Here is a 16,234-nt window from a genome sequence, read left to right as displayed (position 1 = left end):
GTTCAAACAAACACAAACTTTACAAAACTTATACATTACATCTTACCAGCTTTCATACAAACTAAGACACTAATATACTTATGATCTCACCATCTTTAAAGCTGATACTCGCTTTCAAAATAACTTGTATTCTCAGGTCACCACTAGACAGGTACAGGTGCCAGGCTTTTGAGAAGATGAAGTTCATTCAAGACTCATCTTTTATTTTGATATGTATATTTTTAGTGTCTATATAACTTGACAGAACACACATGTATGAAATTATATTATTAATGCAATGGATGATGTTGTTGCTTGTTTACTGTTATTCATTGTTATGATACTGTACATGACGTCCTCCGCCCCAGAATGTTTCCGCCATTCATGGTTTTAGGGTATGACATGTTTCTCGTGTCTTTTGTGTTATATATGATTAAGTACTGATTAATTCCAATAATAGTTATGTTATGCTATTTTTCTCGTTCCATGTCGTGTTTTAATTGAATGGTTTTCGTATTAGTAAAAAAAATAATGACATCATGCCATGTTGTATTGTGGTACATAAAACATTATTGTGTTGTGTGAGACAGAGTTGCAAACAAACCAAAGGTTTATCGAATTGTTCGTAAACCGTTCAGCAGTACTTTTGTTTATGTTCGCTTATTTAATAAATGAACGAACATAAACACAAATTTTCATTTAGGAAAAAGTCTTGTTCGTTCAAAAATTATGTTTGTTTATTTAAGTTCCTTTTATTTCCTTTTATGTTCTTATATGTTCAACTGCGTTTGATTACATTACCATATTATATGTTCGTTTATGTTTATATATGTTCAATTATATTTATTTATCTTCGTTCGTTTAGCATGTTCACGAATATAAACAATGTAATTCGTTAAACAAACCAACATAAACAAAAAAAACTCGTTCATTTATTCGTTAATTAGTTCGACTAACTTAAACAAATGAACATGAATATGACCTTGTTCTGTCTTGGTGGGTTGGTTCGTTTACCGCACTAGTGAGACAAAATTTTGTCTTAAGGCTGGAGGGAGTGGTGCCACCGAAACCACACTCCCTCCCCCGCCACATAAGCGTCATGTCACTTTTTACCACTCAAATGTGGTTTCTTGCCACACTAAGGGTGTGGTGCCACAGTTTTAGTTTTAGTTTTTTTTTGTTTGTTTTTTTTTTGTTAATTATTTTAATTTAGTAAAACTTATTTTTTTAATAAAAAAACATAATTTTAAAAAACATAATATTTCATTAATTAAAAATACAAATACCATACATTACTTAATTTAAAAAAAAAAAAAAAAAAAAAAAAAAAAAAAAAAAAAAACCTAAAAATTTTAAAAAAACAAAGTAGAAACATAAAACCTACAACTTAAAAAAAACACACACAAAACCATTAAAAACTTGAAAAAAAAAAACTAGAAATTAGCCACGATTGATGTAACGGTTTTTTACTTCCTCCTTCATCGCCAAAACCACTTCAAGCTCGGCCCCGGTCATATTCGACGTGTCCATCGCTAGTATTCGCATGTCGCTCTCACTTTGTTTCCGAAGCTCTCTTTCAGAAGCAATTTTTAAAATCTTGTCCGTTCTGTCTTTTATACCCCTCATGTCGGATCCCATTTCTTTCAAATCATCTGAGTCCGACGTTTTGCCTTTGTCTTTACTTTTTGATTTGTCTCTTCCCAATGGTCGGGAAGGTGGTGAAACTGAAATAGGCTCATCTTCGTTCAGATCAAATTGAACACGAGCATCTGATGTAGTGTGGTCGGACTCAGATGTTCTGCTGCGTTTTGACCCACTATCGATATGTTGGTCAGATGTTTTGCTACTCAGTCATTTCCTATTATCTTTCAAAAAATTCCAAACTTCAAGAAACTTGAAAGGTTTCAGATTTTCTTTTTGATACACTTTCAACGCTTTCTTCAAAATCACTTCATCGCTTTCTCCACTTTTCCATTAACGTTTCATGTTGTTCCACAAGTCATTAAACAACATGACTTTTTTGTTCATCTTCCCCCATTTGGAGTACACTTGATGTTTTGAACGGTATTCTCCACGGTTCATTCATTTATGGAACCTGTGTAAAACGTGAATCCAAAAGCGTCATGCTTTTGGTCTTTTCCAACCGCTGCATCTTCTGAAATATCGATCCAAGATTGTGCCAACACTAACGTTTCCAAAGGTTTCCAACATCTAGCCTCCGCCTTCTCTTTTCTTTTAGTCGCTGCTCGAGTGGGTTGGGTTTCTGTAACGAATTCCGGTTCAGAATCAAAAACGACCGTTTCTGGTTGTGTTTGTGTTTGTTGAACAAACTCGGGTTGGGACAAAAAATCAAATGGATTAAAATCCGAGTTGGATTGTGGTAGTGGTGATGTTTGTGGTTGTCCTGGTCGTTGTGGAAAATACGGAAACATACCACCGTAGTGGTAATACGGAGGTGAGAAAATCGGTTGATCAAACGAAGGTACTAGGGTGTTGGTATTTCTGACTGGTGTTTTTTCTTTGCTAGTTCGTTTGGAAGATGACATTTTTCAAATAAAAATATAAAAAAAAAAAAGAGTAGAGATATGATAAAAAAATTGTGTAAAAATGTTGTGTAAAAATATTGTGTAGATTGGTAATATAGTAAAGTTTAAAATAAAAAAAAAACAAAAAAATAAAAAAAATAAAAAATAATAATAATAATAAAAAAAAACATTCAACGGTCAAAAGGCAGTCAAACATCAAGGACCAATCACAATGCACGGTACTCCCTAGATGCACTGCGGCCGAGACCGCGGTCTGGGGGCGGTGTTCCAGGTCCATGTGGCACGAAGTGCGGTCCCGGACCGCACCCATACCGTTAAGCCAAATAACTTTCCATCATTCCATGCGTTGTTAGGCTGGAGGGAGTGGTGCCACCGAAACCGCACTCCCTCCCTCGCCACGTAAGCGCCACATCACATTTTACCACTTAAGTGTGGTTTCTTGCCACACCAAGGGTGTGGTGCCACACTTTGCATTTCTTTTATTTTTTTGTTTTTTTTTTTAAGTATTTTAATTTAATAAAACTTCTTTTTTTTTTTAACTAATTTAATTTAATATACCTTCTATTTTAATAAAAAAAAAAACATAATTCTTCATTACTTGAAAATAAAATAAAAAACAGTACATTGCGTTACTAAAAAAAAACCACACACATGACATTTAAATAACCCTATAAACTTAAAAAACATAAATAAAATAACTAAAGGAAACTACATAAAGTCGTTCTCCGAGAACTCGTCTTCGGGGTCATCCGGTGGATCCAAATTAAGGTTAATGTTTTGAACCCCGTAAATGTATTCCACCAAGTCATTGCGAAGATTATGAAATGTTTCATTGCAACGTATCTCTGCTCTTCTGTTTATATACTCTTCGCCACCAATTTTTATTGGCTGTGTCTCTGGTATTATTTCTTCCTCGTCAAACACACATATCGCTCTTCCTTCGTCTTCAATAATCATGTTATGCAATATAATACACGTATACATGATTTCTTGAAGTTTTTCCTCGCCCAAATAAGCTGCTGGTTTTTTCAGTATGAACCATCGTTTCTTCAGAGCTCCAAAAGCACGCTCAACATCCTTCATAGCTCTTTCTTGAGCTCTCTTGAATTTCTTTCGTCTAGAACCATGTGGAGCTGAAAACGACTTAACAAACACAGCATACTCAGGATAGATTCCATCGACCAGATAATAACCATACTTATATGGCGTTCCATGCACTTGAAAAGAAGAATCTGGTACGGATCCATCGTATATGTTGTTAAATATTGGTGAACAGTTAAGAACGTTGATGTCGTTAATCGAACCAGGAGAACCAAAAAAAGCATGCCAAATCCACATATCTTGTGATGCAACTGCTTCAAGTACCACCGTTGGGTGACCATGATCACCTTGTGTAAATTGCCCATGATATGCTGTAGGACAATTTTCTCATGCCCAATGGAGACAATCTAAGCTTCCTAGCATTCCAGGAAACTCATGCACACTAGCATGATGAGCTTGCAATTGCAAGATGTCATTACGTGTAGGCTTTTGGACCATAAAACTGAATGACAGTTTTGCAGAAAAAATGGAGACTGTCTCGTGCTGTCCTAGCAGACATCCTAAAACTTTCGTCTAACGCATCAGGCGGAATGCCATATGCTAACTGACGAAGTGCGGCCGTACATTTTTGTAACGGAGTGAAACCGGGTGTACCTCTAGCATCGTAGCGTTGTTGGAAAAAACTGCACTCCCTCGTTACATCTTCAACTATACGTTCGAATAAACCTTTGAGCATTCTGAAGCGCCTACGAAAATAATACCCTTGGTAAGTGGCATTCTCTGCAAAATAGTCTTGCACCAAACGTTGGTTGGCTTTTTCACGATTTCTGTAAATGTATCTTCGTGTTCTCTGTTGAGAACTTGCAGCTGCGTTGTTACATACAACGTTGTATGTTTGTTCCGCCATTTGAACACACGCAATAGCGGTATCAAAAATAGTTTGAAATTCTTCAGAAGATGAAGAAGATGACATTTTTTGGAGAGTGGTGATTTAAAAAAAAAAAAAAAAAAAAATTGAGAGAGAGAAGATTGTATTGTGAAAAAAATTGAGTTTGATATGTGTATATATATAGGAAGGAAAGAAAAAAAAAACAAAAAAAAAGAAAAAAAAAAAAGGGGGAAATTGCGTTCAACGGTCAAGAATATGACCAACCAATTAAATACCACGGTCTTCAAGGGCCGCACTGCGGTCTCAATGGCAGGAAACCGCACCCTGGGGGCGGTGTTCCCTGCTGATGTGGCACCAAGGTGCGGTCTCCTACCGCACCACTCCGAGAAGTCTTACCGGAATCAATCAATTTCCAAACGAATTCCCATTCGCCCAACACAACTTTGAAGATATCAATATATGGAGTGACACTTGAAAAGAAAAATCAACTTAATTAATCAATCAAATGCAATGGAAAGCTAAAACCTATTTGTTTTTCCGACTGCCCACCACCTACCACCGTCAAGCGATATATTTATGCGTCGGTGCTGTCCTGTTGGAAAATACCCAAAATAGAAAAGATTTTGCTATTTAACTAAGTTAAGGGGTTCTACAGTGTTCTTGATGACATAGCAACAACAAGTTGTACCACACGCATTATACATTTCAACTTCACTAACACTCGAATCAAAAACATAATAACCAGCAAAAGAAAACCCAGATCTAAACGGAGCTAATAAATCAATAACCAAATCGAAACATCCATCGAAAAGAAACAGATTATTGATAAAACTACAAGTAGAATAAAGCTATTACAGTACAGATCTCTAGATTTAAAACCTGATTTATGCGGAGGAGGTGCGGCGGTGTTTAGCCGGTGTAGATATGGACATGAACGGCGAGGATAAGGATGGAATAGATGGTGAAGAAGATGAGAGTGTGAACAGCGATTGCTTTGCCGTTGGTCTTCATGCTCCCAAATTCTACCTGCTTACCGTTTCCGGGTAACTGAAAAAGGAGTCCCGGCTGCAATAGAATGAAGAGTACTACACCAATCAATACGGGTCCCCAGTCCGCCATTTTTGTTCTTGTGTTCTATAGCAGAACTGAAATTGGTGCTTGTGGAGAAGCGTTGGAAAGAGAGATTCGAATGGAAGGAGAAGGTGCTAGGGGCGGGATGGGACCTAAGCTCGCTTTAACACGTATAAAAGATGTTTGTGCACATAAAGGTGTTCTTTAGTTTCCAAGATATTAAGTTATTATTTCATAGATTTACTAGTTTATAACCGTAAAATTAATTAAATTTTTATAATAAAATTTTATAATTATTAATCAATTATTTTAAATAAATTATTAATTAAGAGATATATATAAATTTTAAAGTTATTATAACTTCAAAATTAACATATAATTAGAAAATGTAAATTTAAATTTTGAAATAAGTTGTCTAATATATCTACATGACACATGACATTAATAATAATATTAATGACGAGTTGTATTAGAATGACACTTGACAAAAGGAAATTAAAACTATTCATTTATTAGAATAGGAATTATTATTTGGAAAATTATGTGGTTAGAGACAATTTTTTTTGGGATTTCAAAATTTATTCATAAAAAGCAAAATTCCATGTATAAACATACGTTCCGTGGAGGGGTGTTTTACGGACTCCACGGAATCATAAAATCACCGCAGAATGATTGATTTTGTATGATTTTCAAATATTTTGTACGGACCGCATATGGCTCCGTAGAGTTATCTCTGCAAACACATTAAACCCTCCGCGGAGTGTTTGACTCAGCATATTATTAAAGCCTCCGCGTAGCATATTGACAAGGTCTCTGCGGAATGTGTTTGGTCTTTAGCGACGTTTTTTTGTAATTCAAAAGAAATTTTGCTCATTTAAAAGAAAATTTTTGTTCTATTTGAAAAAACCGATCAGTTTTAGGGTTAAATTTTTTTCAGAGAAAATATGAGTTTTGTTATTTTATATATGGGGTGGTTTTGGCAGTTGAGTAGTGAAATTAACACCTACATTAGACCAAAGTTTAACAACTTAGGTTTACTACTTTAGCCTAATTTTGACCGTAGAATATCGTTTGATTTGGTTAAAACTAAGGCTAATACGTTCAATAGTAATATATCATTGTCATTTCAACATCCGATTCATAGGTATGTTATGAATATTGTAGACGAAGCAAATGTTCATCAATTCGAAAATGTAATGTCTGAAACGAAGGAGATTGTGCAGTTATATTTGGAGGTGTTTGAGGGATGGGTCGAAAAGACAGAAGCGAATGACAAGATTGTATCATACAATGTTGGCAACATTGTATACAATGTTGACAACATTGCATTAGATAATGTTGAAAAGTGTTCACGAGAAGAAACTGTGGCAGTAAATAAGGTGGAAGAAGAAAATATATATGAGTTTGGAAGACTGGATAACAAAACTTTGTCAGAATCAAATGAAGGATGGCCATAACATGAGTTCACACACGGAAATAAAATGTTATACATCTTTTACGATGTGCCTCCCATACTTGATTGTCCTAATGTGATTCTTGAACCTGGACCATTTCACAGTTTAGGTCCAAATTATGATATGTTTGTTTGTCAAACGTATTATAACAAACAACTAATATTTTCTTTGAGTCTTAAAGCAACCAGAGAAAGGTTTCAGTTTAAGACCAAACATTCTAACAAAAATTGTTACAAGGTATATTGAGAAATCGAGAAATGTAGTTGGCGTTTATATGCAAAACGTCTTGATCCGACTGACGAATTTGAATTAGGACTTTCAACAATGTACACACATGTTCGTCATTACAGAAAGGCCTGTGAGAGCTTACAAAACAAATGTATTTGAAAATTTATGGTATAGATTTAGTTCTACTAGGCCGCAAGTAGTGGCATACCTAAGTGAAATTCAACGTGCTAAATAGACTAGAGCGTATGCCCCGTTGAAACGGAACGATTACATGACCTCCAACAATGCAGAGTCTGTGAATGCTTTATTTATAGATTCTAGGAAAATGCATATAATACCCCTCCTTGAGTTCTTCCACTGTCTTTCACAGGAATGGTGTAACAAGTGTTGCATCGATGGAGGTATGACTTTAATTAGGTCGAATAATAATAATTATATATATATATATATGTGTGTGTGTGTGTGTGTGTGTTCTTTACAAGGAAACGTTAAACAGTGCTAACGGAGTGGGGTGAAAAAGTAGTTAGAAAAAATGAAGAGCGTACGACAAGATTGGTCTGTTTCAAGCGTTTGAGATGCAATATATCAAGTACATGATTTCAAAAATGGTGGCATAGTTGATCTGAGGCAAGAGACTTTTACATGAAAATATTGGGAAGGAACTAGTTTGTTTTGTGGTCATGTCATAATGGTCTTAAGGCACTTGAAAAAACTGACTTTGGACATTTGGCTATAGACGCTTACCAAATGGAAACGTACTGAAGTACATATGAGGAGGCAGTTTACCCCTTCCAGAATCGTGTGATTGGGAGCTTCTTGATGAGATGATGGTTGTTAAACCCCCAATAATGGATACACGTCAAGCTGGTAGACCGAAAAACAAAAATCGTATTCCGTCACAAGGTGAGGAACCTATAGTAAGAAGGTGTAGTAGATGTGATAGTACAACACATAATGCAGGGACTTGTCCTGCTTTGGTCCCAGTTAAGAAAAAGAATCCTAAAAAGTAGCACGACGTCAGGTAGTAAAAAAATGGGAAAGGGATGCACGGGACGCAAGGGACACACGAGATGCAAGAGACGCACGGGACGCAAAGAGAAGATTATTGTTTGACGTTTGATTAAGTATTTTATGTTTCGGAAGACATTGATTGTGTACTTTGATTACCCTATCAAGGAAATTAGCTTTTGTTATGAACATAACACAATTACGGATTACATAGAAAATACATTACTCAAACAAGGAAAACACAATAAAAGTACATATAGATAACCTAAAAACATAAGAAGCGTAAAACATTTTTTTACCATTTATTAACTTTCGGGAACTGCTTTGGATACTTTTCTTTCTCCATCGTTATGTAGTCATCCCTAATTCTCATTTTATCTTCAAAATGATCATTTTTCAGACTAAGATCTAACATACTTGCATCCTTCTCAGCAACCTATTTTTCAGTCATTTTGATACTCTTCTTACTCTTTTTAATCAATTCTTCACGCTCTTTGATTTTCTTTTTCTTGATATCTATCCATTGTTAGACCTTTTTTCATTCTGACGCAATGAATTCAATATGTTCAGTGAGATCCCATGATGACTGTTTATCTTGTTTTTGTTGTTCTTTAGCAATTGCAATTCTTTCATAGTTTCATAAGACATATATGGCCCTTCCGAAGAGGCTATAACAAAATGGTCAATTGGATCACAGTAGTAACAATGAACTTCGTTGCAAGAGCAAATTTGAAAATTTGAAGATGAACTCATAAAAAAGTTGAAAAAAGGATATATTTTTTATATGAACTCATAATGTCATTTTATACACTGTATAACTCTACGGAAGTAACTTGGCAGTTCGCTGGCATTCCGCATAACTGACTTGTCAGTCCGCATAACTGACTTGGCAGTCTGCGGAAGTAGCTTGGCAGTCCGCGTAACCGACTTGTTAGTCTGTATAACTGACTTGGCAGTCTGCGAAAGTAACTTGGTAGTCCGTGTAACCTATCTTGTTGTATAATAAAGCTCATGTCTATATGACACTCACATCTTTATTCACAAAATGGCATCCAGTATACCAACTTCTTCGAATGTAGCAAATATGTCAAATGCAACAGCTCCATCCAATGGTACATGTCCATGGACGACAACAAAGGTGTTGGTCCTAACACAATATTGGATTACCGTTTACGTAGGTGTAGCAACAATAGATCCCCCTCATTGCCTTGTAGGTGATGAATGGTCCCACCTAATAGCTTTGTTCAACTATGAGGTGGGAGAAGGACAAGAACAAATAAAACCTGAAATTGTTAGTAAATGAATGGATTAAAGAAAAAAAGTCACATGGTTCAATCAATGCTACAATTATGCTAAAATGAAACACTCTCATGCAAATGATGAAGAACTTTTTGAAAAAGTGAATGAATATTACATTTTCGAGTTTGATGGAAATGAGTTCGAGTACAAGGATGTTTGGAATCTCGTTAAAAATAAACATTTTTTCATGTAGACGACTCTTTTATTTGTAATGTTTTATGTAATGTTTGTGAATCCTATATCTTATTCTTAATGTTTATGTTTCTGCTTGTTATTTGTAATGTTTTTTTATTTGAATGTAATGTTTATGTTTATTTGTAATCTTTTTATGTTATTTGTAATGTTTGTTATTTGAATGTATTGTAATTTTTGTTTGTGCATTATGTTTCGAAAAAATAAAGGATAAATAATATAATACAAACGCAGTAAATATAAATAATCGCTTAATCAAACATAATACATATAAATAACATAATACAAACGCATCACAGGTTAAAAATACAAGAGATCTTTCAAAAGATTCCAAGGTGCTTTATAGTTGAAAATCTCTTCATTGCTAATGGATTTGTATTTCTCTTTAGCTGCCTCCAAGATGTCTTCCTCAATATCATTCACACGTGCGTTTTCAATGTTCTAATAAAGATCGTTGAATAACAGAACTTCTGTTATCAATTCATACCATTTTGCTGTTATATTAAGGGTGTTACGATGGTTCTCTAAGTTGGTTTGAGAGTTAGTGTTAAAGGCATCGGTTAACGGGGCCAAAACATTGTATCATTCAACTTGGTGTTCTCATAGACATTAATATATGCACGAGTTAGAAACAAATACTCCTCTGCGGTCCATGGTTTTGAACTAATTGTGAGAGATACAAAGTAGATATAGTGATATAGATTAGATGACATGATACAGAGTTTCAATTCGTTTATAGTGAAATGTAATTTACGACTTATCAATCCGTATAATTGACTTGGAAATCCATAAAAGTAATTTGGCAGTCCGCCTAACTGACTTGTCTGTCCGCATAACTGACTTGGCAGTCTGTGAAATGAATATAATAAAAAATAAAAACACATATGTATTAAACGAAACTACTAAATACAAGTATTTCATATTAATGTAAACAAAGTTCCTAAAATCAAATTATATAGTGTCCCAAATAATATTTGTCATCCTATTTCTATATATAAATCCCACATCTTTACATGGCTTTCAAATCTTCACCAGTACCACCGAAACAATCGTTTCCATAAACATGCATATGAAAACTCCACAATCACCTCAATCTTTGATGTGTTCTTGCTGTGGCACGTCTATACCTTCAACAAAGTTCAGAATTGCAATGCCTCTATGTCCAACGGGGAAATAATTCCAATACTCAATCACATCTAGCTCTCTGAGATAAGACTATCCCCAAAAATTTTGAATACTCAACCAAATTTGTACTTACTAAAGAAATTCATAGATTGTGCTGAATCGTAAATGGTTACTATCCACATTTGTAAATCTAGCACTGCCAAAAACAAATGGACACCAATAACGTTTATTGGGAATAAAAACTGTAAAAAAAATAATTAATTAAATACATAACAAATTCAAATGGTAATATTGTATATATAAATAAATGTTAAACTAATCATATCCACATCCTTCCATTTAGGATAGCCTCCAACACCATTTGCTATATTCCTAATAAATGTGATTTTTCAGGTTGCAAATTGATTTCCCGAGGGTATATCGTCCACCTTGCAGACGTCGGTCGTCTTTCCATGAGCAAGGCACTACATATTGAAATATGTTGTACATTTTAAGATATAAATGTTATAATTAATTATATAAATTATCATCTAAAAAAGTTATTAAAATTTAACAAATGTTACCGAAGAAATTAACCACCCAGAGTCAGTAACTGCAAGTAACTTTGACCAAAACTCCACATCTAGTGGGATTATATGCAGCATGTGTGTAGTATTAAAGTTGTAAGAGATCGTATTCCATTCTTTCTAAAAACCCAACGTACTAGCAGCATGAAGACTGTCTAACAGTCGATGATTTAAAACATCACCAATGTCTTCATTCACAATTTCTTTATTTGTTTTTTTCGAGACACTCCACTGCTTTGTTTTTTCCTTGGTTTGGGTGATTTCTTCAATTTGGTTTGGATTCAATCTAAAAAATTAAAATGTTAATTAATTATCAACAACATAATATTTTATAAATACACCAAATTTAGAATAGATTAATACCACTGCGTACGATGTGTGTTGATATTGTGAAATATCCCTTGTTCGTTGCGGCCTAACAATAGGAGTGACTATTTTTTTGTGATGTCGAACCACCTCCGGTGATGGCTCAACATATTTCTCCGTAGTTGTAAGCCCAAATTCTCCCTCCAAACCATGCATAAATGTATCATCATAATTCATCCCTGTACCATGGTAAGATGTTTCTTCCTCCTCTTCATTTACCATGTCCTCCCCACCACTAAACCCTGTATGTGGGTTTTTTTGTAATACACAACCTACTTTAGAAGTTAATTCAGCCACGATGCCTATTAGATGCTTCATTAATGTCTTAAGCTCGTCTTCTTCTTCTTTACCGGCCTTGTTGATGTGTCGCTTGACATATGACTTCTTTCTACTTAAGGTTGTTGCGAGGAATACACACTTGTGGTTGTTTCGGTCGAAGATGTTTCTGACTTGTACTTATTTCTTCGAGGAGAAGAGGCAACAATAGGTGGTGGAATTTGCTGCCGTGGGGAAGATTCTACTTGGTTAAGAGTCCAATTCACATAGCGAATATAAAATGGCTCCATGATCTCCGTCTCGTTTTCCGCGACAACAACATGCTGGTTGTTGGGCTGCAAAAATAAGATTGTTAGTTTAACATGAAAAACATTGGAATTTGTAACTATATATAATTATAATATAAAAAATCCTACCACAAAGATGTTGATTATTCGACAATATTGAACCCAAGATAATGATGTTTTTCTTCTCCATGACCTCATTCGTGGCAATTCTGTCGACATGTGAATAAAATATTGTGTTGCCTCTAAGAAGTCTCCAAAATCCATATCTATGAAAAAAGGGAAGCATGATGCTATTATAGTATAAAAATGAAAGTACAACGGTATTATATAGTACAAACGGAAGTACAATGCTATTATGATATAAAAAAAGGAAAGTATGATAACTATTTAAATTTACATTAGAAACTAACCTTCAACAGAAGCATAAAATCGAAAACGGTATACTTGTGTATTTTCTTCGATTCGGGATCGGCCTGCTTTCTCAAACATTCCACACATCAACCCCAAAGTATAGGTCCAGAAATATGTAGCCCATGCAAACCTGTAATTTTCAATTTATTTATTATAATTATTTTTTTAATGTAATACATGTTCTAATCATATATATTATCTGTAAGCTTGTATACTACCGTGGGAATGCACATTTTAACATCCCGTCTGTGGAGACCTTTCAACATAAAAACAAGCTAGATTGTAACGACCAAAATTTTCAACAAACTTTTTATTTTTAAAATATCACAAAAACATTGTTCGTAGCATCACTCCATGCCAAAAATATAATTGTCAACATAGAATATCATAAAACAAAGTCAAGTATCCCAAAATCGACATAAACCCTAAACATCAAGCTGGTGTGTAGAATCATGTCGGTGCTTTCCCGCGGTCCAGTGATGTACCTAAAACACATTTAGTCAACATTGTAAGCACAAAACTTAGCGAGTCCCTCAAAATACCATATATACAAATAATTAGCCACTCATGGCTAATCCCGATAAGGACCCTCCGGTCATGTGTCTTAGTGAAGACCCTTCGGTCTCACGTCTCAGTATGGACCCTCCGGTCACATCTCAATACATACACAAAATAATATAATAACATATGTCAGAAAGACAGATGAAAAATGATACATAAACAGATAAGACCCTCTGGTCAGTCATACAGTTAAGACCCTCCGGTCCATAACATCAATACAACCCTCCGGTCATCCCAAAAGTTATCATACGGATAAGTATAGTGAGAAGACTCACCTCTCGCTGGAAAAGTAATCAACCTGGTACCCGAACTACCGGTCTAGACTCTGCCTGATATAGCACATTTAACTCTAATTAATAAATATTACTAGAAATCCCAATATGCTATATTGAGTCTCTTTACGAAGTCTCAGGAGGGAGATAAGACCATTTTGCACCTCCTTGACCAAAAGTCCACCATATGGCCAAAAGCTCCAAAAGTCAACAAAGGTCAACACCCAACGAGTACGCTGGGCGTACAACCCTCTACAATGGGTGTACTACTCTCAATGCATGCATGGGTAAAACTTAACGCTACGTTGTTTGTAGCTAGAAGTACGTACAACGTACGTCTCGGATATCATTCCTCACTCATTTAGTCTTAATTCGTTAAGACAAATGCCACAACTCTAGATCCAAGTTGTCTAAGGCCTATTACTCCATAAAGTTGTGGACTTTGAGCCTTAGCATGGGTGAACAAGTCCCAAACTTGCAATCTCTAATCTTTTCAACACCAAAGCCCACATATCTCATGCATAGGGAGGTCTACGCGATCAAGTCCCCATTTTTATGAATCTAGACAACTAAATACACTCAAAAGGATAGAGGATATGCTATGGAGTTCACCAAACTCACAAAGCTCCAAACCTAGGACATAAAACCCTAAAAATGGACCCAAAACATGAACTAATCAAAACAATGAGCAAGTTTCAAACTTGATACCTCCGAATGATGTACCAACAATAGAAGAACTCAGATCTAAGAGCTGAAAGCACCATCTATTCTTCCTTCAAGGCTCCTTCTTCACAAAGAGCTTCACAAGAACAATCAATAAGCCATAAGCACTCACACAAGCTATGGAAACGAGATTTAGGGTTTGAGGAAAGTTGGAGGTTGGAAATGGTGGCTGGAAATGAGGCCATCATGTTCCTTAAATAGGCACACACAAAGCATTAGGGTTCACATTCTGAGCCTCGTATGCCCAGCGTACTAGGTGGCTTCCACGTTCATGCGAAGCACATGAGTACACTGAGTGTAAACATGTGTACGCCATGTGTACTCAATTTCCTCCTTTTCTCAAATAAGGACTAGTCTTAATAATTGGATAAAGATTAAGGTCATCGATGTATACCTTATTTCGGGATGTTACAATTCTCCCCCACTAGGATCAGACTTCACCCTCGAAGTCATCCTCCGAAAATAGCTCTGGGTACTGCTCGTGCATCTCAGACTCTGGATCCTAAGTCCACTTCAAGCCTCTATGATGCTTCCACTAGACTTTAACCCAGTGCACTTCCTTGTTCCTCAAGGTCTTTAATTTCTTATCCAAGAACACCATCGGTCTCTCAATATAATTCAGGCGATCATCAACCTGAATGTCCTCTAAAGGAACCATTGCCGTCTCATTGGCTACACACTTCGTCAACTAGGATACATGGAAGGTGTCATTAATCTGACTCAGAGCCTCAGGCAGCTCTAACCAATAAGCTACCTTACCCACTAGAGCAATCACCCTGAGAGGACCAATAAATTTAGGGCCCAACTTGCCCTGCTTCCTGAATCGGATCACCCTTTTCCATGGGGATACCTTTAGGAGAACAAAGTCACCGACTTAGAACTCTAGCTCAGAACGCCTTTGATCTGCATAAATCTTCTGGCAACTCTGGGCCTTCAGCAATCTCTGTCTGACCTGTTGGATATGTTCTGTCGTCTTGAGCATTATCTCCGTGCTCCCAATAACTCTCTGTTCGACCCCCCCCCCCCCCCAACATATAGGAGCCTGACATCTCCACCCGTACAAAAGATCAAAGGGAGGCATCCTAATACTGGAGTGATGACTGTTGTTGTAAGAAAACTCAGCCAAGGGAAGATAGGAATCCCAACTCCCACCAAAATCCATAACACAAGCACGTAGCATATCCTTGAGTGTCTGAATCGTCTGTTCACTCTGCCCATCTGTCTGCGGATGGTAAGCGGTGCTAAAATGCAGCTGGGTACCAAACTCCTCATGAAATTTCTTCTAGAATCTGGAAGTAAAATGCACATCATGATCAGACACTGTCGATGTTGGCACTCCGTGCCGAGCCACCACCTCTCAAACATAGATCTCGGCTCGCTTCTCCACAAAAGAGTTCTCACCTATAGCCAATAAGTGAGCACTCTTTGTCAATCAGTACACTATCACCCAGATGGTGTCCACACCCCTCACAGACCTTGGTAATTTGGTAATAAAATCCATAGAAGTATGTTCCCATTTACAAAGAGGAACCTCCAGAGGCTGTAACTTGTCATGAGGGCGCTGGTGCTCTGCCTTGACCTTGCGGCAGATCAAACATCTCTCTACAACCCATGCCATATCTCTCTTCATACATGGCCACCAATAATTGTGTTTCAAATCCAGATACATCATCGTGGCCCCCAAATGGATAGAAAACCTCAACGTATGGGCATCCTCCAACAAAATCTATCGGGCCCCACCTGCATACGACACCCAAATCCACCCATGGAAAGTCATAACCCCCTACTATCTGTCTCAAAATCCGAAATATGCCCTATCATCTACTCCCTCTTGTGGTTTTCTGGTCTCATGGCCACCGTGATCTGTTCCATGGGAAGTTACTTGGTAATGAATTCCATCATGGTCTGTTCTCCTTGTAAATATGGAAACCTGTTGGTAT

General features: G+C 36.3%; 2 protein-coding genes across 2 annotated transcripts; both read right to left on the bottom strand.

The window, feature by feature from the left end:
• Positions 1-3,233: 3,233 nt before the first annotated feature.
• LOC111877702 (protein ALP1-like) lies at positions 3,234-4,539 on the bottom strand. Its single transcript, XM_052769894.1, has 2 exons — positions 4,221-4,539; positions 3,234-3,937 (listed from the first exon to the last, which is right to left on the bottom strand). The coding sequence occupies exons 1-2, from the start codon at positions 4,537-4,539 to the stop codon at positions 3,234-3,236; spliced, it is 1,023 nt and encodes a 340-aa protein (XP_052625854.1).
• A 675-nt stretch (positions 4,540-5,214) lies between these two features.
• On the bottom strand, positions 5,215-5,574 carry LOC111877726 (uncharacterized). Its single transcript, XM_023874239.2, has one exon. It carries the CDS (start codon positions 5,572-5,574, stop codon positions 5,365-5,367), a length of 210 nt encoding a protein of 69 aa, XP_023730007.1. The 3' UTR covers positions 5,215-5,364.
• Between the last annotated feature and the right edge of the window lie 10,660 nt (positions 5,575-16,234).

The sequence above is a fragment of the Lactuca sativa genome, chromosome 3 (genome assembly GCF_002870075.4).
Source record: "Lactuca sativa cultivar Salinas chromosome 3, Lsat_Salinas_v11, whole genome shotgun sequence".
In the NCBI taxonomy this organism is placed as follows: domain Eukaryota; kingdom Viridiplantae; phylum Streptophyta; class Magnoliopsida; order Asterales; family Asteraceae; genus Lactuca; species Lactuca sativa.
Note: the sequence above shows the minus strand (reverse complement) of the source record. Positions and strands in the feature narration are given on the sequence as shown.